Consider the following 24,532-nt stretch of genomic DNA (forward strand, 5'->3'; position numbering starts at 1 on the left):
GAGAGAAGGAGACAGGATCCAAAAAGCAGGTTTGGCACTGAGTGTAGAGCCTGATGTGGGGCTCAAACTCACAAACTCACTCACATCACATGTCATGTGATGACCATGACATCATGACCTGAGCCAAAATCAAGAGGTGGCCACTGAACCAGCTGAGCTAGGTGCCCCTGAACACCACCCCTTATTCCCCCCACCTCCAACCCCCAGCATCTACCATTCTACCTTCTGTCTCTATGAGCTTGACTACTCTAGGTACCTTATATAATTGGAATCGTACAGTATTTGTCGTTTTGTGATTGATTCATTTCACTCAGCATCCATGAACCTTAGTGAGGTCCGTCCATGTTGTAGTGTATGTAAACTTCCTTTTTCAGGCTGAATATTATTCTGTTGGATGGATATATCACCTTTTGTTTATCTGTTCTTCTGTCCATGGACAGTTGAGTTACTTTCACCTTTTGACTCTTGTGAACAGTGTTGCTGTGCACATGAGTGTACAAACACCTGTTTGAGTCCCAGCTTTCAGTTCCTTTGGATATATGTCCAGAAGTGGAATTCCTGGATCATAAGATAATTCTACTTTTACTTTTTGAGGAGCCATCATAATGTTTTCCATTGGAATTACATCATTTTACGTTGCCACCAGCGATGTCCGAGAGTTCCAGTTCTTTCACATCTTTCCCAACATAGTGTCCTTTTCTGCTTTCTTAATAATAGGTGTGTAGTGGTATCTCACTGTGATTTTGACTTGCATTTGCCTAATAGGTAATGATATTGAACATAGCGTCATATCCTTGTTGGCCATTTGTATATCTTCTTTGGAGAAATGTTGATTCAAGTCCTTTGCCCACTTAAAAAATCAGGTTATTTATTTTTTGTTGAGTTGTAGGAGTTATCTATTCTAGATATAATCCCCCGGGCAGGTATATGATTTGCAAATCTCCCTTTCTGTGGGTTTTCTTTTCATTCTGTTTATAGTGTCCTTTGAAGCACAAGGTTTGTTTTTTTTTTAATTTTTATGTTTATTTATTTTTGAGAGATGAGACAGCATGAGCGGGGGAGGGGCAGAGAGAGAGGGAGACACAGAATCAGAAGCAGGCTTCAGGCTGTCAACACAGAGCCTGACGTGGGGCTCGAACTCACAAACTGTGAGATCATGACCTGAGCCAAAGTCAGATGCTTAACCCACTGATCCACCCAGGCATCCTGATGCACAGGTCTTACATTTTGATGTAGTCCAGTGTATCTGTTTTGTATTTTGTTGCCTGTGTTTTTGGTGTCATAGTTTAAGGAACTGTTGCCAAATTCAATGTCTTAAAGCTTTTCCATTTTTCTTCCCTAAGAGTTTGTAGTTTTAGCTCTTACATGTAGCTCTTTGATCCATTTTAAGTTAATTTTTGTATACGGTGTAAGGTAAGGGTTCAACTTCTTTCTTTTGCATGTGGATGTCCAGTTTTCTGAGTACCATTTGTTGTCCATTCTCCACCAAATGGTCCTTGGCACCCTTGTTGAAAGTCATGTGACTGTATATGTGAAGGTTTATTCCTGGGCACTCTATTCTCTTCCATTGATCATGCCTATCGTTATGCTAGTACCACACTGTTTTGTTTTGTTTTTTTCCTCCCACACTGTTTTGATTATTGTAGCATTGTGGTAAGTTTTGAAATCATGAAATGTGAGACCACCAATTTTGCTCTTCTTTTTCAAGATTGTTTTGGCTATTTGAGGTCCCCTGACATTCCTTATAAATTCTAGGATGGGTTTTTCTGTTTTTTCAGAAACCACCATTGGGATTTTGATAGGGATTGCATTGAATCTGTAGATGGCTTTGGGTAATATTACCATCTTAATAGTATTAATTCTTCTAATCCTTGAACCTGGGTATCTTTTCATTTATTTGTGTCTTTAATTTCTTTCAGCAATGTTTTGTCGTTTTTGGAGTACAGATCTTTCAGCTCCTTGGTTGTGTTTATTGCTAAGTATTTTTTTTTTGGTGCTGTTATAAATTGTTTTTTAAATTTTCTTTGCAGACAGTTTGTTGTTACTGTTTAGAAATACAGCTAATTTTTATGTGCTGATATTGTATCCTACAGCTTTGCTGAATTCACTTATTAGTTCTAATGAGTTTTTTATGGAATCTTTAGGGTTTTCTGATTATAAGGTCACATCATCTGCAAACAAAGATAATTTTACTTCTTCCTTTTCTATTTGAAGGCTTTTTATTTCTTTTTCATGCCTAATTGCTCTGGCTAAGACTTCCAGTACTAAGGTGAATAGAAGTGGCAAAAGCAGACATTCTTGTCTTATTCCTGATCCCAGAGGAAGAGTTTGAAATGATCTTTCACCATTGAGTATTACGTTAGCTGGGGGCTTTTCATATACGGCCTGTATTATGCTGACATAGTTTACTTCTATTCCTAGTTTGTTGAATTGTATCACTAAAGGTTTTGAATTTTATCAAATGCTTTTCTGCATTATTTGAGATGATCATGGTGGATTTTTCCCATCATTCTGTTAATATAGTATATTACATTGATTTTTCATATATTGAACCATCCTTGCATCTCAGGAATAAATCCCACTTGGTTATGGAGTATAATCCTTTTAATGTGCTGTTGAATTTGGTTTACCATTATTTCACTGAGGACTTTTGCATGAATATTTATCAGGAATGTTGATCTGTAGGTTTCTTTTCTTGTAGTGCCTTTGTCTGGCTTTGGTATCAGGGTAATGCTAGCTTCATAGAATGAGTTGGACAGTGTTTCCTCCTCTTCATTTTTTTTTTTTGAAGAGTTTGAGAAATATTGTTATTAGTTTTCCTTAAATGTTTTATAGATTCATTAGTGAAGCCATTTAATGTCCTCTTCTTTGTTGAGAGGTTTTTGATTACGTATTCAATCTCCTTACGAGTTTTAGATCCATTCAGAATTCTTATTTCTTCATGATTTAGTCTTGATAGATTGTGTGTGTCGAAGAATTTGTTTCTTTTATCTAGTTTATCCAACTTGTTGGTATATGATTTTCCATAGTACTCTCTTCTAATCCTTTTTATTTCTGTAAAGCTGATGGTAGTGTCCTTTCATTTTAGATTTTATTTATCAGACCCAAGGGTCTCACATATGTGGTGGGGTGTACATCTAGTTAGGTGGGGATGCTCCTAACTAGTAGGAATGGATATGGGGAGGTGGCAGCTCCATGAATTTGAGTGGTTTTCCTTTCCTTCTGATGGAGCTCGCTGCTTGGAGCTGGATGATGACATTTGAATGATGCCCTCTGGGTCAGGATTATGGGCTTTGGTAGTGAGGGCAAGCTAGTTTTGACTGCTTTTGTTCACAGATTTAAATCAGGCTGGATTTCAGACCCACTCTTTGCGGGCAGGGCGGATTCAGAAGGGAGAAATGGCACTTTTCAGCCATTGCTGGGCTGAGTTGGAAGTAAGACTCCTCCCCTCGCCTGGCCCAGAATGTCCTTTGCTCCCTGTCTTCGCCTCTTCCTGCCGTTGCTCAGCTGCTCTGTGCTGGCGTTGTGAGTGCTCCCTGTATCCCCACTCACCTTGGACCAAAGTGACTGAATATCTGATCACTTTCACTGAAGTTCCATAGTACAGATTTTCTCCTGGCCTCAACACAGATGGAATAGTGTTGGGTTTTTCTCTGGGTGGTGAATTTTGGTGAATATCAGGAAGGTTTTCCCCCCCCAAGGTAATGTGCTCTTTCATCAGCCATCTTTCCTGGAAGGCCAAGGTGCTTTTTTTCCTGACAGTCTTTAAAGGGAGGTCTCTGCTAAATTAGTACATCTCTAATATGTTCCCCCTTTCCATCTCTCTGCTTCGAGTGACAAGTTCACGTGCCTAGTTCATTTTACACAACCAACCAATGAATTCAGTTAAGTTGAAGAAACTTTTTATAGCACAGTTTTACATGTAGTAGGAAGATTTATTTATCTCAGGGATCTTAGGAAAATAATATGCATTTTATTTTTTTATTTTTTATTTTTTTTAAGTGTTTTATTTATTTCTAGGAGAGAGAGAGAGAGGGACAGCGTGAGCAGGGGAGGGTCAGAGAGAGAGGGAGTCACAGACTGAAACAGGCTCCAGGCTCTGAGCTGGCAGTCAGCACAGAGCCCGACGTGGGGCTCGAACCCACGAACCGCGAGATCATGACCTAAGCGAAAGTCGGACGCTTAACCGACTAAGCCACCCAGGCGCCCCAATAATATGCATTTTAAGGGCAAAAGCCATCTTCTGACTCGTGGATTCCTGCCCAGCAAAGTGAGTTCAAAGATTTTCAAAGTCTAGCTGGGTTATCTTTACAATAGTTGCTGTCACAGATTTTCCTTCTTAGCAGATTTAAAAAGTTGGACACCTGGGGCACCTGGGGGCGCTCAGTCGGTTAAGCGTCCGATTTTGACTCAGGTCATGATCTCACAGCTCGTGAGTTCAAGCCCCACGTCCAGCTCTATGCTGACAGCTCAGAGCTTGTAGCCTGCTTTGGATTCTGTGTCTCCATTTATTTCTCTGCCCCGCTCTGTCTCTGTCTCTCTCTCTCAAAAATAAATATGCATAAAAAAATAAATAAAAGGTTGGATACCTGTTTGTGCAGTTAAAATATTTTTTCCTTTTTAAATTTCATTCTGAGACTGTGGTGTGTGAGTTTTGGCCAGAAGGGGGCAGACAAGCACCGGCAGTGGTGCTGGAGAGGGGCTGCCCTGAGGCTGCCTCCCTGGCTTTTCAGCAGTCAGCTTGGAAGCAAGTCATCCATTTAGTCATTTCCTCTGCCCTTAGGAAAATATGTAAGAAACTACTTGATATTAATACCATAATTTGGCTCCTAGCATCCCTCACTATGTATGGAATGCAGATGTTTACCGAATTATTTACTTATTCTTCAAGCCACCAAATATGTGAACATTTAGGGCTTGAGTCTGTTTGCTTTTTTACAGTTCCTGTCGGGTGTAATTCAAAGGAGGAATTTCAAAAGGGCAACTCACTTTTAAATGTTATTTTAAAATATTAATTCTGTGAGGAGCAGCAGGGAATGCAAAGATGAATAAGATAAGGTTGCTGTCTTCAAGGACCTTGCAGCTCCGTTGAGGGTGAGGCTGGGAGAGAACAAGTACACAAATAATTTCATTGCAAGATGGAATGTGAAAATTGCCTTAGCCTTCCCCGGGAAGAAAGATGACAACATCGAGGAAGCTTTTCTGAAAGAGCTAATATGTGTGAAGAACTTTGAAATTTATATGAATTAATTTTTTTTAAAAAAGATGTGTCTGATTATAAAAGTAATACATATACAGGTTATTGAAAATTGGAAAGATACACACAAATATAGATCAAAATGATTTGCCAGTAAGCTCTCCACCAAGAGATGACTATTAGTATTTGCTAATGCAGTTTTTGGGGTGATGGGGGGGACGACCAAGAAAGAATTCTTGAAGATGTCTTTGGTGCAAAAAGGTGATTTTATGAAAGCACGGGGACAGGACCCCTGGGCAAGAGGAGCTGCCTGGGCACCACAAGGAGAGACTAGTTATATACTATGGAGTTGGGGGAAGATAAAGTCCCGGGGAAGTTTCCAGCGAGACTTTCATGTGCTAAAGAAGACTCCCAGGATACTGGAGACCTAACTCTTGTAAAGCTAGGGTTGTTCGCCCTCTAGCAAAGCACTAGCATTAGGACAGTAGGGAGCTCCTGGAGAAACGTTTTCCTCTGCAGCCTCAAGTATCTGTCAGTGGGCTGCGGGTTATAAGGAAATGTAGTTCTCTCTGCCATTTCCTTCTGCCTTTGTTTCCCACATCCCTCCACTTGGAGGGATGATGTTGGGGCTCAGGAAAGGAGTCTATAGGTTTCTGAAGATTAGGCTATTGATAAGATTGCTTTTTTCTTGTAATATACTAAGATATTTGTAAATAGATGGAGACTTAGGTCCTTCACACTATAATCTCTATGAGTTAACCATTTTTTTTTTCCCCTTTCCTTTGTTCTTGGGCAGCCAAGAGTGCCTGAGGAATATCACACATGTCCCATCTGGGTGTGGGGGCAGGGGTTTCAGGCCTGGCAGCTTGTCTTAGACTCCCTCAACATTTCCTTCCAGTTTTTTCCGTGTGTGTGTGTGTGTGTGTGTGTGTGTGTGTGTGTGTACACCTGTATCTTTTAAGGCAAGTATATACATTGAGTATGTACAATTTTGTACCTTGATTTTCCCCTAGTGAGCACTGTAGCATGAGCCTTTTCCCATGGGTGAAGGATTTTGATATGTGAGGAGAAACATTTGCAACAGATGGAACAACATACACATGAGTGGTATAGAAATGGGAATCCTCAGGGGCGGTTTGGGGAATAACGCTTAAGCCCTTTTTAATGGGGTGAACATTGAGAAATGGTCGGCAATGAGGCTGGACAGCTGGGGACAGAGCATAGTTTGCCTTGAACAGACAAGGAGTCTCTATTCAGGGAGGAATTTATAGTAAGTCTTCTGAGGAGTGTGGCTGAGTGGGAGTTGACTTGGGAGATGGACAGGCCAATTTTGAAATCTTTGGGCTGTTGCCTGTAAGCAATGACACCTCAGTTTCCTTCTCAGTAAAGTGGGTACCATACGATTCCTATGCTCCTGGTTCCTGGGGAGGCACTAGGTGAACCTTATTCCTTTCTGTTTGACTCCCCTCCCCCCTTCAAGACTTCAGGGCTCTTACAGTAGCCCAAGGGAATAATTCCTAAAAGGCCAGTCAGGAATTCATGAAGGTTCTATTTGAATGAGAACAGCAGCAGATGTCTGAAAAGCCCTGTAGCTCAGCAGATGGAGCTAAACTACAAATTGGAAGTCCAGACCCACAAATGACTTTGTTGGTTTCATTTTTCTTCCTGAATTCAGTTAAAATTTGTTCCCATCACCTACAGTGTTAGAAGAGTTAAATAGTACTGGAAGTCTTATAGGGGAAAATAACGTTGTTTTCCTCCACCGCCTCATTCCCCAGTCCTGACCCCAGGAGACCACTTTTAAGTCTCTGGTATTTCACTATATATTTCCGCATAGTACGTATATTATTTTATTTTTTTATATATTAATTTTAGGCACTGTGTCTTGACTTCCTATTGTTATAGCTAAAGATTTCGCTTTCATACCGCTCTCCCCTTTCCATTCTCCTCCTATACCATCGTTTTATTTATTTAATTTTTTTAATGTTTATTTATTAGAGAGAGAGAGAGAGGATCCCAAACAGGCTCTGTCAGTGTGGAGCCTGACATGGGTCTTGAATCCCTAAACCATGAGATCATGGCCTGAACTGAAGTTGGACAGTCATCCAACTGAGCCACCCAGGTGCCCCTACACCATCTTTTTTGATTGAATTAATTAATGGTGTTTCTATTGTCACAACTTTATAAGCTTAGTTTATTTTTGCAGAGTCAGGGCAGGCACTAGATTTTAATTCCTTCCCTATTCAACTTCATGTAATCCTTAAGTTTCTTTCTTTCTTTTTTTAAAAATGTTTTTTACATTTATTTATTTTTGAGAGACAAAGACAGAGCATAAATGGGGGAGGGGCAGAGAGAGAGGGAGACACAGAATCCGCAAGCAGGCTCCAGGCTCCCAGCTGTCAACGCAGAGCCCCACATGGGGCTCGAACTCACAAACTGTGAGATCATTACCTGAGCTGAAGTCGGACGCTTAACTGACTGAGCCACCCAAGTACTCCATCCATCCATCCATCCATCCATCCATCCATCCATCTTTCTTTCTTTCTCTCTTTTTCCCTCTCTCTCTCTCCTCCCTCCCTCCCTTCCTTCCTTCCTTCCTTCCTTCCTTCCTTCCTTCCTCCCTTCCTTCCTTCCTTCTCAGAACTCTGAGATGAAAACCTGAGCAGAGATTAACAGACACTTAATCAACTGAGACACCCAGGCACTCCTATTCCCTCTCATTCTTGCTACCATCCACAGTCCTTCATTTTTTTCCCCAAAATGTGAGTAAGGTGTTCTTCTGAGTTCCTTTCCCCTTTTCCCCAGAGACTTTCCTTCTGGAACTCTCTCCTTGTCACTTGTCATGTTGGACAGTTGTCAAGTTGGATGGAATTAGATGAAGTCTCAAGAACCTGACCAACAGGTGGTCTCGGCCCTTCTAGTTGTGATCTTGACTGGCTTATTTATGCTGTTGGCAATTTCTCCATCTTCTGGCCTCATAGGATTGTACAAGGTTAAAGTGAGGTTCTATCAATGGAAAAGCTTTGGAAGAAGTGTGAATGTAAAAGGGAGCTAGCTTATCCAGAGTGCATTGTTTTCAATGTTATTACCTACTTTGTATATCAAAGGTCTTTCATATTCTCCTCACCTCTGTTTATATTTATTGACACATTCAACCATATATCGAATGAGTGACAGAGAGTGGGAAAAGCCCTCTCAGGCATCTGCGGAAGGGGGTGATTTCCATGTCTATACCTAGGAGGAAACAGGGCAAAATTGTAGAGGTTGATGCAATGGGGGAAGTATTTTAGGACAAGATTTAAGAGCATTTCTCCCCATGTATTTCATCTAACAGATAATTATGACATATCTCCTGTGTGCAGGGCATCGTGTGAGAAGCACTTCCTTACGTTAAATAGAATGCGAAATCATGCACAAAGGCAACATAAATGAAAGTTCCCGTTGGTGCTGTACGTCTATTATACTGCCTTGCTTATAATCCAAAATCAGTTATTAATTTAATATAATAAGAATCCATTTACCACATATTACACTTTGGGTAGATGGCATAGAGGCTGGAGACTCCACCTCATTCCCATGAGGCCTTGTATCAGTTTGGGTTTCTTTTGGTTGTAAGTGACAGAAACCCAGTTCAAACTGGCCTAAACCAAAAAGAGAGATTATATTGTTTATGGAACTGAGAAGTTGCTGATCCAGGAACACAAACTATGTCATTAGGACCCAGTCTCTCTCGTGCCATTTTTTGGCTCTCTCTGTGTGTTGGTGTTACTTCCAGGTGCACTTTACATGTAGCCCTTGAAGTTCCATCCTCAGAGCTTAAGAAGAGGTCCCAGGGTTAATCTTGACTGCATTGATGGGCAGGCTTTTGCGTCTCTGAATCAATTTCTCTGATCAGGTGGATTTGAGGCCTGGTGCTGGCCGTACCCTGGAGCCTGGAGTAGTCACCTTCACTGGAAACCTTTAAATTGAAAATGGCCAAAAGGTGCAAACTTCAGGGGTGCCTGGGTGGCTCAGTCAGTTAAGCGTCTGACTCCTGATCTCCGCTCAGATCTTGATCTTAGGGTCGGGAGTTTAAGCCCCATGTTGGGCTCCACATTGGACGTGAAACCTACTTACAAAAAAAAAAAAAGTACAAACTTCAGTTATAAGATAACAGGTACTAGGGATGTAATGTACAACATGATGATCACATCTAACATTGCTGTATGATACATAGGGCCGTTGTTAAGAAAGTAAATCTGGAGAATTCTAATCATAAAAAGAAGTTTTTGGACCTTTATTCTTTTTTTTCTTTCTTTTTATTTTATCTATGTGAGAAAAATGGATGTTAGCTGAATCTGTTTTAATCATTTCACAATATGTGTGGATTGTATGTTGAAGGCATAGAGCACCAGCATGCTCTATGCCTTCAACGTATACAGTGATGTTATATCAACTGTTCCTCACTAAAACTGGTAACAAAAACCAAAAGAGTAATAACACTATTCTTTGATAAAGACAGTTGATATTTGCTCAGTCTTATGTATATGTAATTACCAGCAGCTACAGGAAAGTGCTAATGGTACTATTTAGTAATAGAAACTGAATATTTTGCTCTGAAAAAAAAAAAAAAAAGGAAAATGGGAGAATGAGAGGCAGGTGCACTGTCCCTCAGAGAACAGCCAGAGTTTTGTCAGCAGAAGGGCAGTGGGGTGTGGTTGCACAACAGCCCGTCCACCACCAGACCCCTGCCTGTCTCCCCTCTGCGCCCCCCAGCACCCAGCAGGTGGCTCTTCCCCAGGCAGGTGCTCAAGCAGTGCCTTGTGCGTTGAGTCTGTGGTATTGGCAAGAGCTAGAACTCTGCATTATGATTGCCAAAGTAAGTTTCCTATTTCTTTCTTTTGTCTAAGTCAAGAACTTTCCGTAGTTTTACAAATTTGTGTTTGACTGAATGTACTAACCTTGAAAAACTTTAACTCCTCTATAAGGCTAAAGACTCACCTGTTACCTGTAAGTTTTTCAACACTTTTCCTAACTGGGTTTGCTGTATCACCAGTTCCTGCTTTATTTTTTGTTTTAAGAAATAACAAGTTCTACTCTATCCAGTGGAGATTTTTTTCAAGCTGTGATTATATATTTAGACTTGTAAACATAGCTGCTTTGATCTAAAAACACACCAAAATGTTGACTGTTTTACAGAATGCAATAGGATTGTCAGCAGTTTTTTTTTTTGTTTTCCATTTTTTCTACCATGAACATGCTATTTATATTGCTGAAAAACAATGCTATTTAAATAGTCATTAATTTATTTTTTAAAAGCTTATTTTGAGAGAAAGAGAGAGACAGGGAGGGAGGGAGGGAGGGAATCCCAAGCAGGCTCCGTGCTGTCAGCACAGAGCCTGACTTGGGGCTTGACCTCACAAATCATGAGGTCGTGACCTGAGCTGAAACCAAGAATCAAGTGCTTAACCAACTGAGCCACTCAGGCACCCCCATTAATACATATTTTTATAGTATGATGTGCCAATTTCTGGGAACAGTGTGAGATAAGACAGAAAAGGTCACAGCCTCATGGAGCTTGTATTTCTAAGGGTGAGAAAGACAAATTATCACACAAGTAACTAAATAGAATAATATAGATTTTGATTAATTCTACCAAAGGGGAGATGTGATAGGATAGGAAATAAATAAATAACCTAGTTTAGGTTTTTAAATTCTAAATTGATTGGCAAAGGCCCTCCTAATAAGGAGAGAACCACACAGAGAGCCAGAAAGATCATCCCAGATGAAGTACAAAGGCCCTGGGCTGGCAAAGAGCATCATGATTCTCAGCACCAGGTAGGAGGTCTGCTTATGTCAGCATTTTTTAGTTCATATAAATGTTAGATTGAGTCATATGACATTGCTATGCTTGTGGGTCAAATTGATTGAATAGTAGTGGTTGCATATGGTTCAGTCAGTGCTGTGGTTGAGCAGTCTGGTCACTGACCTGCAAGTGATTGAAGCTCTCTGGGCTGCACTTTCTTCACCTGTAAAATCAGGTCCATTATGGTTTTTTAGATATGTTTTTGTCGCTGACGTTTCATGATTCTAGTCAGAGCCAGGATGAGGTGAGGCAGGTGAAATGCCTAAAGCACAAAAATCTAAGGAGGCTCGCACCCTGCCCTTGTGCAACCCTGAGAATGAGAGTCCCCTTCGATTTTGCAGCNCGTTCACATACAGCATTGACTTTGCTGATGTACGATTCAACCCTGTCTGTGATGCTTACTGATGCATTATCTAAACAAGCCAAGACTTGCGGCGTCTGAGTTATGTCTTCTGCCCTTATCTTGACTTATTTTTCATATTCTTATTCTCCATTCACGAGTTAATCCACTGTGTAGGTAAGAAGTTCCAAGCAGGAGCTTACATGTACCCACACGTAGCCTAGCAAACTCTTTCTCTTGCCTGCAACCGGAAAGCTGGTAACGACGCATGCATGTTTTATGTTGTTCTCCTTCAGATCAGTCCAAGATGTTTGTGAAGGTGTTTACCGAAATTGACCGGATGCCTCAGCTGCTCGCCTACTACTACAAATGTCACAAGGTGAGAAGCTGGGAGTGCATATGTGGTGTAACGTGTACAGCATGGGGCTGCAGAACCCCAATGTTTGTACGCCAAGGGAGAGATGGCTGGTCTCCTCGCCCTGTGGCCCTTCTTTTCATTAGCCAATAGGGGGTGATCTTGGTCCAGCCTGTGGATTCATTTCTTTGCCAGCATTGGGGGGTGGGGTGGGGTGGGGAGCAAGCCCTCAGTTTTCAGCATATTTTGTGTTTAGAGCTGGATTTCATTTATAGACTGAAAAGGTATTGTAATTCCTCCCATTCTTGTCTTTCAAGGGAGAGTAGTCTCTTAGGCCTTATGATGCCCTCCGGAAGCCATAAGAATTTTTTGTTTTCTAGGGTTGTTGACATTAGGTAAAAAAAACAAAAAACAAAAAACAACAACCTGACAGCTTCCCGGGCTAACTTAATTCCTTCGAGTCCAACCTCATGCGTCTTTAAGCAGTGGTGTTGGGACATGAAGACGAAGCGCACACTCACGAGCACCCGGAAGGTCTGTCGGGGAGAGTGTAGCACACCCAGCGCAAGGACCTTGGCGAGCTGTTGGGACAAGATGAAGGAAGAAAGGAGCACTGGGAGGGGAACGGACCCAAGCTCTGATTGATGATCAGAGCAGGTGGCTGTGACCTCTCTTTTTCCCTCGCCTCTGAAGCGAATGGTCCTCAGCGGGCACCCAACTGCTCGGGTCAGTAGGCAGCAGAAGTCGCTGGCCTTGCTGGGGGGCAGCGCTAGCAGGCGGGGCATCTAACCCACTCAGCGGGTCCCCTTTCTGCCTCTGCAGGCGCGGCTGTTAGCAACCTGGCAAGAGCTGTGCCACAGCGACCTCCCCCTGGACCGGCGGCTCACCGAATTCTATGATGCTCTGCTCGGGGCCTGGCACACGCAGATCCAGTGGGCTTCGCAGGTAACAGCTCGCTTGGCTCTGAGGGGATGGGGGGCTGCCCTGACAGTGCTCTCTCCTCTGCTCCAAGCGCTGCTGTAGGAGCCTCCCTGTTTGCTGCCATCACCAAAGGAGTTAAAGATAAGCCTCAAAACCCAAGGCAGTAAAATCTTTCAGTCTCCTTAAAACTCTTCTTATCGTCCTCATCTGTATCTTAAATAGAATCTAATGTGACAGTGTTGCGTGTTGTTCGCCCAGGGAGCCTGTGGAATTCCTGGAGGCTGTTATCTTCTGATCTAAAAGCAGGAGGCCCTCGGTCAGGTGGTGTTTGAGTGAACAGGATTGTTTTTATCTCAACTTCAGGGAAAATTGACCTGGCCTAAGGCTAGTTTCCCTTGTTCACATGGTATGCCCAGGGCTCGAGGAAGAGTACAGTTTTACAGGCACCCTCCGACTTAGGGCACCCGTGAGACAGAAGAACTTCATTTCTAGTGGAAGCTGCCCATCACTTGTCTTCCCAGAGCCTCTTGGCATCTTCCGCCATCCAGGGGATGAACCATTGTTCCCCTGCCTCGATGCCAGGGGGTGCCCCAGATCCTCTTGCCCTGTTTTAGGAGAGAAGAGGCTGTGACTTACTGGGCCTGTTAACGGTGTGGCTTGGGTTTTGGTCTGCTTTCAAAATTCGTTGTGAATTACTCTTGCAGTGTCCATCCGTCCACCGCTGGAATGAACGCGACTGTAGCTGGAGAGAATCCCTTGTACAGGGTCGCGTCCATCCCAGTGTTTAAAGCTCTCTTCTATCCCCACATTGCTTTCTCCTGGAGCCAGCCGAACTCAGATTCAGGTCATAGCAACACGGAACCACAGCCTCCTGTAGACGTTTCACAGTACTTACATAGTTGTCGGTTTTCAGGGACCCTGGTGATGCACCTTCATTTCTCCGTCCTTGCCTTCTTTTACTGTCCCTTGTGTTGTGAAGATACAACCAACTTACATCCAATGTGCAAATACCCTCTGTCATCTAAGAAAGAGGATTTAGACTTCTCAGATTATGTTTGGGCCGCATCCCATAAACCCTGCTAATTTATGCTTTTGGTCCATGGTCTGTTTCCTTTTCAGGGGACTAAAACCTGATAAGCATCCGTCATCTCCTGAAGCTCAGTATAATGCAAAAGAAAAAGAAACACACCACAATAAATGTGTCCCTTTCTGATTTACCCCAAGTATTATAATATGGAAAATTTCCAACATATAAAAGAGTTGAAAGAATTGCATGATGAACACCGATGTTCTCACATCTGCAGTCTGCAGTGAACATTTTGCTATGTTTGCTCTATCGTAAATCTGCCCATCTTCCCATGTACCTCTCCATTCATTGACCAGTCTTATTTTTTTATTCCTTTCAAAGGAACTTGCAAGCATTATTTAGTTCTGAACATGTGTATTATTAACTAAAGTTCAATATTTGCTCTGCACCCCACCTTTTTAGGTAAAATTGTGGAATGCAATGATCTTAAATATGCCATGTGATCAATTTTGATAAATGTTGTGTAACCTGATCCCTGTTAAGATACACAGAACATTACCATCACTCTAGAAAGTTCTCTCATGCTCCTTCCTAGTCATTCCAACTCCCCTGAAGGCAACCACTGCTCTGATTTTTTTCCCACCATAAATTAGGCCTGTTTTTGAAATTTTTTTTAATTAAAATTTTTCTTATTAAAATTTTTTTTTTCATTCCCACCCCTTCTATTTTTTGTTTGTGTTTTATTATTTTTGAGAGAGAGCAGAGTGCAAGCAGGGAAGGGGCAGAGAGAGAGGGAGATGAATCCAAAGCAGGCTCCAGGCTCCAAGCTCTGTCAGTACAGAGCCAGCATGTCAGCACATGGAGCTCAAATCCATGAACTGCAAGATCATCACCTGAGGTGCAGTCGGATGCTTAACCGACTAAACCACCAAGGTGCCCCCATTTTCAAATTTTATTTATTTATTTATTTATTTATTTATTTTTGAGAGAGAAAGAACACAAGTTGGGGAGGGGCAGAGAGAGAATGAGACACAGAATCTGAAGCAAGCTCCAAGTTCTGAGCTGTCAGCACAGAGCCTGATACAGGGCTCAAACTCAAACCCTGACATCATGACCTGAGCTGAAGTCGGACCCTTAACCAACTGAGCCACACAGGCACTCCCTGTTTTTGGAATTTTAAATAGATGGAGTCATACAGTGTATAGTTTTCCTGCAAAGTTGCTTTCATTGAGCATGTTTGTGAGACTCATTCATGTTGTGTGAATCAGTAGTTTGTTCCTTTTTATTGCCAAATACTGTTACGTGGTATGAATATACCACAGTTGGCTTATTCATTCTTATACTGATGAACACTTGGGGTATTTCCAGTTTGGGGCCATTATGCATAAAACTGCTAATGAACATTGTTCTCTAAGTCTTTTTGTGAATACATATGTTCATATCTCTTGGGTAAATACCTAGGAGTGGAATTTGCTAAGTCATTGGGCAGGTGTATGTTTAGATTTATAAGAAACTGCCAGACATTTTTCCAAAGTGGTTGTACTTTTTATAGTCCCATGAGTGTGCGAGAGTCTGGATTGCCCCACATCTTTGCCTACGTTAAGTGATGTCAGTCTTTTTAAGCTAGTCCATTCTGGTGGGCGTGTTGTAGTATTTCATTGTGGTTTTAATTTGTATTTTCCTGATGACTAATGATATTGAGCATCTTTTCAATGTGTTTATATCTTCCTTTGTGAGCTGTCTGCTCAGATCTTTTGCTCACTACAACAAATTGGCTATTTGCCTTTTTATTCTTTATATATTCCAGATAAAAATCCTTTGTCAGATATAGTTTGTAGATACTTCCTTCCAGTCTGTGGCCTAAACAGAGGTATTGATTTTGTGAAAGCCTAATTTATCAATTTTTTCTTTTATGGTTCTTGTTTTGTGGGAAATCATCACCAACCCCCAAATTGCAATGATGCTCTTTTGTATTTTCTTCTAGAAGCTTGTTTAGTTTCTTTAAAAAAAAAAATTTCTAAGGTTTATTCATTTTTGAGAGAGAGACAGAAACAGAGTGTGAATGGGGAAGGGGCAGAGAGAGGGAGACACAGAATCTGAAGCAAGCTCCAAGCTATGTATCAGCACAGAGCCTGATGCATGGCTTGAACCCATGAATCATGAGATCATGACCTGAGCCAAAGTCAACACTTAACTGACTGAGCCACCCAGGTGCCCCTAGAAGTTTGTTTAATTTTTACAGTAAGATCTGAGGCCCATCTTGAATTAGTCCTGCACATGGTGTGAGGTAAGGTCAGATTGTTTTCAGGTGGGCCATTTAGGTTGCTTCTATAGCCTGAGTTTATAAGTTTGGTCTTAGAGTCTCTGAACTTTGTGGTGGTTCTCTGGCCATTGGCCATTCTTTTTGCCAGATCTCTTCAAGGGACACGGGACACCTCTGAGCATAAGAGAACCAGTGTGTTTTAATTGAAATGGGTAAAAATGCTACAGCTGAAGGTCTATGATATGACTTTATAGTTTCAGCTGACCAACTAATTAGTTTAATTCTTCCCCCGCCCCAGGTCATCTGACTAGGAGATAAGCGTGAAGGAAATTCTCATAGTGAAGAGTCAGCATTCCTTTTTCTAGAAGGCCCATTTTTATTTCCTCCTTGGGTCCCTTCTTTTCTTGCAGCAAAAGGTTTCTTCTGTCAAATGAAGACATTGGGCTGGGTGCTATCTGAAGGTCTTTCTGACTTTCTGACAATAGCACGTTTGTGGATAGTGAGGGAAAGGCATTGGCTGGAGATCAGAGAGTTTGTGTTGGTGCTGCTGTGGGGGGAGGGGCACCATACGGTGGAGGAACTGTGAATTCAAGGCAGGAGTTTGGTTTTCTCAAGAAGGTAGTGAGTCTGGAGCAATAGAGTGAATGATGGCGTTTCTGTTTTAAGAATGGTTTTTGGTGTAAAAAAAAAAAAAAAGAATTTTGGTGTCAAAACATCACCTATGTAGTTTCCCTGCCCAGAAGGCTTTAACCCTAATGCTCTCATGAGGAAGCATGCAGACAAATTCAAGGTTTGTCAGTTTTGTTGATCTTTTCAAAGAAGCAACCAGTTCTATTGACTTTTAAAATTAACTTTCTGTTCTTTATTTTATTTACCTCTGCTCTAATCTCTATTATTTCCTTCTTTCTTCTAGCTTTGGGTTGGGCTGCTTCTTTTTCTTATTCCTTAATGTGTGCAGTTAGCTTGTTGAGTTATTTCTTCTTTTTTAATCTATGTGTTTACAGCTAAAAGTTTCCCTTTTATTAGCGTTACTTTTGCTGTATCCCATAACTTTTGGAAAGTTGTGTTTTCATTTTCACTCATCTCGGTATTTTCTAATAAAAATATGAGTTTATTGATTTTATAGTTTTTAAGCTTATACATTTTTGGCTGTAGAGTTACTTAAGAACAGTCTTATATCTTGTTTTCATGTTTGTGCATATTTAAGTTACATTATAATAAAAAATCATTCAGTCAGCACAGGGAAGTCTGTGAGAACCCCTCTCCGAATGTACTATATACACTTTTACAGTTTTGTTCAAAAGATCAATAGTATATGAAACAGAAGAAAAGACTCTTAGTGAATAAGTGAATCTACAACCTAAAAGGCCTCCGGGGTACCTGGGTGGCTCAGTCAGTTAAGCGTCCAACTCTTGATCTTGGCTGAGATCATGATCTCACAGTGTGTGGGACTGAGCCCCATGTCGGGCTCTGTGTTGACAGTGAGGAGCCTGCTTGGGATTCTTTCTCTCCCTCTCTTTCTGTTCTTTCTCCACGCAGGCTCATTCTCTCTATCTCTCTCAAAAATAAATATTTTTTTAAACATTTGTTTATTATTGAAAAAGAGAGCGAGACAGAGCATGAATAGGGGCGGGGCAGAGAGAGAAAGAGACACAGAATCCGAAGCAGGCTCCAGGCTCTGAGCTAGCTGTCAGCACAGAGCCCAACGTGGGGCTTGAACCCACCAACCGTGAGATCATGATGTGAGCCTAAGTCGCCCATACAGCCTAAAAGGCCCTAGATACACTATTCCTGGTAGTCCTTAGAGTAAAAGATAAATCCATCTTAACCGAAGGTCTGTGTCAAGGGGAGAGGTGGCTGTGGGCTGGTATGCAAATCTGGCTAAATGTCTTCCAACCCTGATTCAGTGAATTGCNGACGTTCAACCCAACTGAGCCGCCCAGGCACCCCAACTTTTTAAAAAGCCTAAAAGGCCCTAGATACACTATTCCTGGTAGTCCTTAGAGTAAAAGATAAATCCATCTTAACCGAAGGTCTGTGTCAAGGGGAGAGGTGGCTGTGGGCTGGTATGCAAATCTGGCTAAATGTCTTCCAACCCTGATTCAGTGAATTGCTCTTTTTTAATTCTATTTTATTCCCCACCTTCCATGCAGTCTTAGTTTTCGCGCAATCATCTTCACAGCCCTTGCTGGCCAGATTTTGGTAGCCATCTAAATCCTACATGTGATAAATTTGAAAAAAAGGCACTTGTGGCCAGCAATTGACATGGAGTAGCCAATTGTTCTGGACAGGTTGCAAGTTCTGCCAGTTACTTGGCTCTCTGAGCTTGTTTGAGTTTGTAGGAAGGAACACTTGGGGCTTAAAGCTCTTGATGAGGCCATTTTCCAGCTGTTGGAGAAATTCCTCTGAGAGCAGTCCAGGGGACTGCTTCTTTATAAGTTGCGCTCCCACTTGGGCCTTTGTGCTAACGCAGATACCTCTCTCCCACTGTAGGTTTTCAAGAACCCCCACGAGGTGGTGACTGTGCTGCTGATTCAGACTCTGGGGGCCTTGGTGCCCGCCCTGCCCGACTGCCTCAGCTCCGGCATGGAGAGGGCCGGGCCTGAGCTGGGGCTCCTCACGCTCCTGGAGTTCTACGATGCCACCGCCCACTTTGCCAAGGGGCTGGAGATGGCACAGCTCCCCCGCCCACGTAAATACTCCTTCCTCCCGGTCCTCTGGCCTGTCTTCACTTGCTCTTTTTGAAGCTTCTTGGGTTTGTTTGTCTTTTCAGATGACTGATTTTACAGATTTGGAATATCCTTGTTTTCCTTCTCAGCAGAGAGCAAAGCCTTTTCCATGAAAGCATTGCCATCATGGGAATGGTTGCTGCCTGACGTATTAACCAAACCCAGTGCTACCTAGGGGCTTTGCATGCTCTGGGGGAGTGATGGGCACTTCCGTAGGAACTTAGAATGTGCAAGAGGCAGGTGGGCATCAGTGGCCTCAAATTCCCAACTTCCATTGGGAAGGTAGTGTCCTCTTCCCTTTGGGATGTCATAAAACCTCAGACAACTCCACCTACAAAGTAAGTTGAAGAGACTAGATTAGAGGAACTTCTTGATAGGGCATCAGCAAGTGTTCAAGAGCAGCGAGGCTGTGTTAGGACTCAGGGTGGCTGTGGGGAAGATGGGCATTCCCCAGCTGTGTCTCGGAGCACAGCCATGTCGTGTTACATTTCCCCAGCTGTTTCCCCTGTAAGTTAAAAGCATCATAAACTTTTAAGTAGCACAGATCTCATGACACATGCTGCTGTCAAATCAGGAAATCGCTTCAGGAAGGCCTTGTTCTGCCGTTTGGCGGCTATGTGTCACTAACTTGCTTTATTTAATAGTTATTCTCTTTAATTACATTTGGGTATAATTACTTCATACATTCCAGGGAGTGTGTTTATTGTTCCAGTTCCGGATGATTCATAGGTGTTTTGGCTCACTTACTTGGCAGATCTTGGTTGTGGGAAAGGCTTGGGGGATGTGGGTAGCTTCCAGGGGACCAGGATGCAGTGTCCGTGGGGCTGGAGTGTAGACCATGCTGCCTGCTGGAGCAGAGTAGAGTGAAGGTAGAGCAAAAAGGCAGGTGGCCTTCCTCCCACTGCTGATGGATGTTTGAAAAAGAGAGAACCACCCTCCAAAGAATAAGGCATAGAAGTGCTTTGTTAGCCAGCCATGGAAATTTAGATTTTTAATGATTCCTATCAAGGTTTCCGAAAAAGTATTTTTTTAAATTTAGAAATACTTTGGAAGCACCTAAAAGTAAAAATAAAAGAGAATAAAAGTGATTCACAACCTCATCATTCAGAGAGAGCCTCTGGCAGCCTTTCATTGTATTTTCTCCTAGTAATTCAAATATAAGTACACAATTTTCCACAAATATATCTAAAAATATATACACGTATACACCTACACACATATACATCTTGAAAAATAATGGTTGCATACAAACTTAAATTCTCTTTCTTTGCTCAATATAATGAGCATTTTTGTAAGTTCTTTTTTTCAATGTTTGTTTATTTTTGAGAGAGAGAGAGAAAGAGACCAAGTACGGGTGGAAGAGGGGCAGAAAGAGAGAGGCAGACACAGAATCTGAAGCAGAATCCAGGCTCCAAGCTGTCTGCACAGAGCCCAACACGGGGCTCGAACTCACAAACCATGAGATCATGACCTGAGCCGAAGTTGGACACTTAATCCACTGAGTCACCCAGGCACCCTTATAATGAGCATTCTTTTAAATGTCATTAAATGTTTTCCCAAGTCATTTTTTTAAACATGTATGTAATTTTATCTGTTGTCTTTTTTTTGGTTTTAGCATATTAGGATTTTTTTAATTGCCTCTGAACTGAGGTATAGCATACCCAGGTATAGCAGTTTCTAACATTTGTCCAGAACCAAGACGTGGCTTTTTAATGACCACTAGATAACTGTGGCTTACTTTAATTTATCCACTATTAGAAATAAAACTATTACAAACAGTCCAACACGTTAATTCTGAACCCTGAAATTTTGATTATTCCTTAGGGTAAGCTTAAGAATCACAGTTGCTAAGAAATGAACATTTTATTTATTTATATACTTATCTATTAAATTTTAAAAAAATGTTTTAATATATTTTTGAGGGAGGAGTGCACAAGATGGGGAGCAGCAGTGAGAGAGGGAGACACAGAATCAGAAACAGGCTCCAGGCTCTGAGCTATCAGCACAGAGCCTGACATGGGGCTTGAACCCACAAACTGCAAGATCATGAGCCAAAGTTAGACACTTAACCAACTGAGTCACCCAGGTGTCCCATAAGAAATGAACATTTTAAAGACATTTGTCATATTTTGCTCTTGAGAAGGTTTCTCCCTATTTTCGTGTCTGTCAGTAGTGACTGAGGGTGCCCATCCCCCAGGCCCACACCTGCACTGGACGCTGTTTGTTTTTCCCCATCGTTACCAGGTTCTTAGACAGTTAATGATATTTCATTGTGATTCTTCATTTCTTTGATTACTAGCAAGTTTTCAATTTATAAACTTTTTTGAATTGCTTATTCATTTGCCTACTTTTTTTTTAAGAGTTTAACTTATTTCAGATTAATTTATAAGAACAATTTAAAATAATATATCATTAAATATAAAAAGCAACAAAGTACATGTTATAAAAATTCATGATATAGGAATCTATAACGCGAAATGAAAGTCTCCTGTAAACCTAGTTTGCTGGAAATAACCACTGTTAAAAATTTGGTATCTATCCCAAAATAGCCTGATGTAGCAAAGATTTTTTTCTCCATTGTTTATCATTGTTACACATGCACTTTCTTTTCTTTTTTTCTCACTCTTTATTTTTTGGGAGAGAGAGAGGGAGAGAGTGCGAGCAGGGGAGGGGTAGAGAGGGAGACACAGAATCCAAAGTCAGACGCATAACCAACTGAGCCACCCTGGCGCCTCTACAGATATATTTTCGAAATTTATATTTTGCCTTTAACATTGTCTCTATTTTGGCAATTAATGCATGTACATGGTATAATTAGAAACATACAAATTATGAAGTAGAAAAACTAATATTTAAAGATAAGTTGATTTTATAATTAATAAGGAATAGGTATTAATTATAGAAAACCCCGGAAAACACAAAGAAGGAAAAAGATCATTCTCAGTCCACCATTTAGAAGCAGTATTTTGTGTTATATAAATGAACAGATTTTTTATGAATCAGAGGGTCTCTATATCCTGTAATGTTTAAAACAATTTTTTTAATGTTTACTTTTTTTTTTTAATTTTTTTAATGTTTTATTTATTTCTAGGAGAGAGAGAGAGAGAGACAGCGTGAGCAGGGGAGGGTCAGAGAGAGAGGGAGCCACAGACTCTGAAACAGGCTCCAGGCTCTGAGCTGGCAGTCAGCACAGAGCCCGACGCGGGGCTCGAACCCATGAACCGCGAGATCATGACCTAAGCGAAAGTCGGATGCTTAACCAACTAAGACACCCAGGCACCCCTAATGTTTACTTTTGAGAGAGAAAGAGAAAGGAGGGGCAGAGAGAGAGGGACAGAGGATCTGAAGCTGGCTCTGTGCTGATAGCAGAGAGCCCAGTGTGGGGCTCGAACTCACAAACCATGAGACCATGACTTGAGTTGAAGTCAGATGCTTAACCGATTGATCCACCCAGGCGCTCCTTTAAATGTTTTTAATAGAATATTTTGTTACTGTTATCAGCCCCCCCACAATATAATACTGACTCAATACTGTCACCTAATACACAAATTTTCCATTTGTTCCACAAAAGACTTTATAGCTGCTTCTCCACCTCTTCCTCCCATTAAGATCAATCGATGTGCATATGTTTTTTGGTTGTCTTGACTCTTTATTTTTGTCTTTTCTCTTTAATCTCTTAATCTGAAACAGTCATCTCACCTCTCTTTTGTCTTTCATGACATTGACATCTTTGAAGAATACAGTGTAATTTTCTGGTGGAATGTCCCTTTTCCTGCGATTGTCTGATTGTTTCCTGAAGATTAAATTTGGATTAAATATTTTGGCAAGAATACTACATTGATGATGATGTGTATTTCCTGTGGCATCACATCAGGAGACACATAATGTCTAATTATTGGTGATGGCTGGATTAATCACTTGGTAGATGTATCCAATGTATCCAGTAGATCTCTCTATTGTAAAGATACCTTTTCCTCTTTGTAATTAATAAATAATCCATAGGGTGATGCTTGGGGCCCATAGGAAAATACTAATCCTCAAAGAACACTTACTTAGTGACTTTAGCATCCATTGATAAATCTTGCCTGAATAATTTTCACAATACCAATTATAAAATGGTGATTCCCTACTTCTGTCATTCCTTCTATATCTATTTGCAGGCCTTCTTTTGTAAAGAAGAGATTTTTCTTTTCTTTCCTACTTTAAAATTTTTTTTTGATGTTTATTTATTACTGAGGCAGAGAGAAACAGAGCATGAATAGGGGAGGGGCAGAGAGAGAGGGAGACACAGAATCTGAAGCAGGCTCCAGACTCTGAGCTGTCAGCACAGAGCCCGACGTGGGGCTCAAACCCACAAACCGTGAGATCATGACCTGAGCTGAAGTCAGATGCTTAACTGACTCAGACACCCAGGAGCCCCTCTTTCCTCACTTTTAAAAAGTTTTATTTATTTAGGTACTCTCTACACCCACTTGGGGCTCAAACTCATGACTCCAAGATCAAGAATTGCATGCTCCTCCTGAGCCAGCCAGGTGCTTCCTTTATTTTTTAAAAAATTTTGTTAAGTTTATTTATTTATTTTGAGAGAGAGAGGATGTGTGTACAAGTGGGGGAGGGGCAGAGAAAAGGAGAGAGAGAATCCCACGCAGACTCTACACCATCAGTGCAGAGTCTGATGCAGGGCTTGAGCTCACAAACTGTGAGATCACAACCTGAGCTGAGGTCAACAGCTGGATGCCAACCAGCTGCACCCCGCAGGCAACCCCCTTTTCCTTACTTTAATATCACTGTGAATTCCTGGATTCTTTTTTTATTCATTGTGGTATGATTTGCTATTCCTATTATTCATTTTGATGCTTGACATATTTCAAATTTGGACAGTAGTTGCCCCTTTAGGCTGCCTTCTGTATCTTTTTGAAATGTCCCTATCAGTCTTTGATTACTTGCTTGCTGTTTGGCACAAATTGTTCCAGGAACAGATATTTTCCCTGCCTAAGACCTATGTTTTCCTAAGGAGCCTGGTTTCTTTTAGTGGGAAATGGTATTTAGAAACCAAGGTTTGGACACTGAGGGTGCTCACTCTTCCTGGGATTCTAGGCCCTTTTGGTGGACAGAGCTAGGAACTATATGTTTCCAGTTTATACTGATCCTTTTAAATCACATCCACTTTACCTTCCTTCTCCCTGGTTGCATCTCTTGTACAGTGAGAACTCTGGTTCCCAACTGTGTGTGTGTGTTTTACATATGTGTGTGTCCAGTTATTTTTCATGACTCCCTTATGGATAGGTCACAACATATTTAATTTGTTCACTCAACTACAAACAAACTAGTACTGGAATGCTGAACACTGAGCAAAATCAGACACAGTCCTTGCTCTCCTATAACACCTGTTCTGGTGGGAGATAACCAAATTATTATAGTAATAGGTGTGTAATTACAAAACAAGATGAGTACTTTGAAAAAAAGCAGAGTGGTTCTAGGAGAATATATGAACAAACAAAGCTGATTGAGCCTGGTAACTTGAGCTGAGTGAGTCCTGAAAGAAGAATGGGAGGTGACCAGACACAGGAGGGTAAGGGAGAACAAAGTCCTTCCAGACAGAAGTGACCCGAAGGGAGCCCAGTGCTTCTGAGGAACTACAAGAAGGCTGGAGGCCAGGAGGAGGAAACTAATTGTGAAGGAGGAAAGGCTGGGGCAGTAACAGTAAAAAGAGCTGGCATTTATTAAGTGTTACCACATGCTACACAAAGATTTTATATAATCTCCATGAAGGCCTTGTAAGATTGATGCCATTATTTATTTATTTATTTATTTTACAAATAGTTTATTGTCAAATTAGTTTCCACATAACACCC

General features: G+C 41.4%; 1 protein-coding gene across 2 annotated transcripts in view; it reads left to right on the forward strand.

Moving 5' to 3' along the window:
* Nucleotides 1–24,532, forward strand: part of COG7 (component of oligomeric golgi complex 7) — an 86,214-nt gene that overhangs the window by 15,302 nt on the left and 46,380 nt on the right. For both annotated transcript variants that reach the window (XR_013334230.1, XM_077760499.1), the window contains exons 5-7: nucleotides 11,679–11,761; nucleotides 12,560–12,682; nucleotides 18,442–18,640. Coding sequence is in view for 1 of the 2 variants with exons in the window: in XM_077760499.1 (XP_077616625.1) it covers nucleotides 11,679–11,761; nucleotides 12,560–12,682; nucleotides 18,442–18,640 (405 nt within the window). In the remaining variant the exon portion in view is untranslated. The remainder of the gene's footprint in view (nucleotides 1–11,678; nucleotides 11,762–12,559; nucleotides 12,683–18,441; nucleotides 18,641–24,532) is intronic.

The sequence above is a fragment of the Crocuta crocuta genome, unplaced genomic scaffold (assembly GCF_008692635.1).
Source record: "Crocuta crocuta isolate KB4526 unplaced genomic scaffold, BGI_CrCroc_1.0 scaffold73, whole genome shotgun sequence".
Classification (NCBI taxonomy): domain Eukaryota; kingdom Metazoa; phylum Chordata; class Mammalia; order Carnivora; family Hyaenidae; genus Crocuta; species Crocuta crocuta.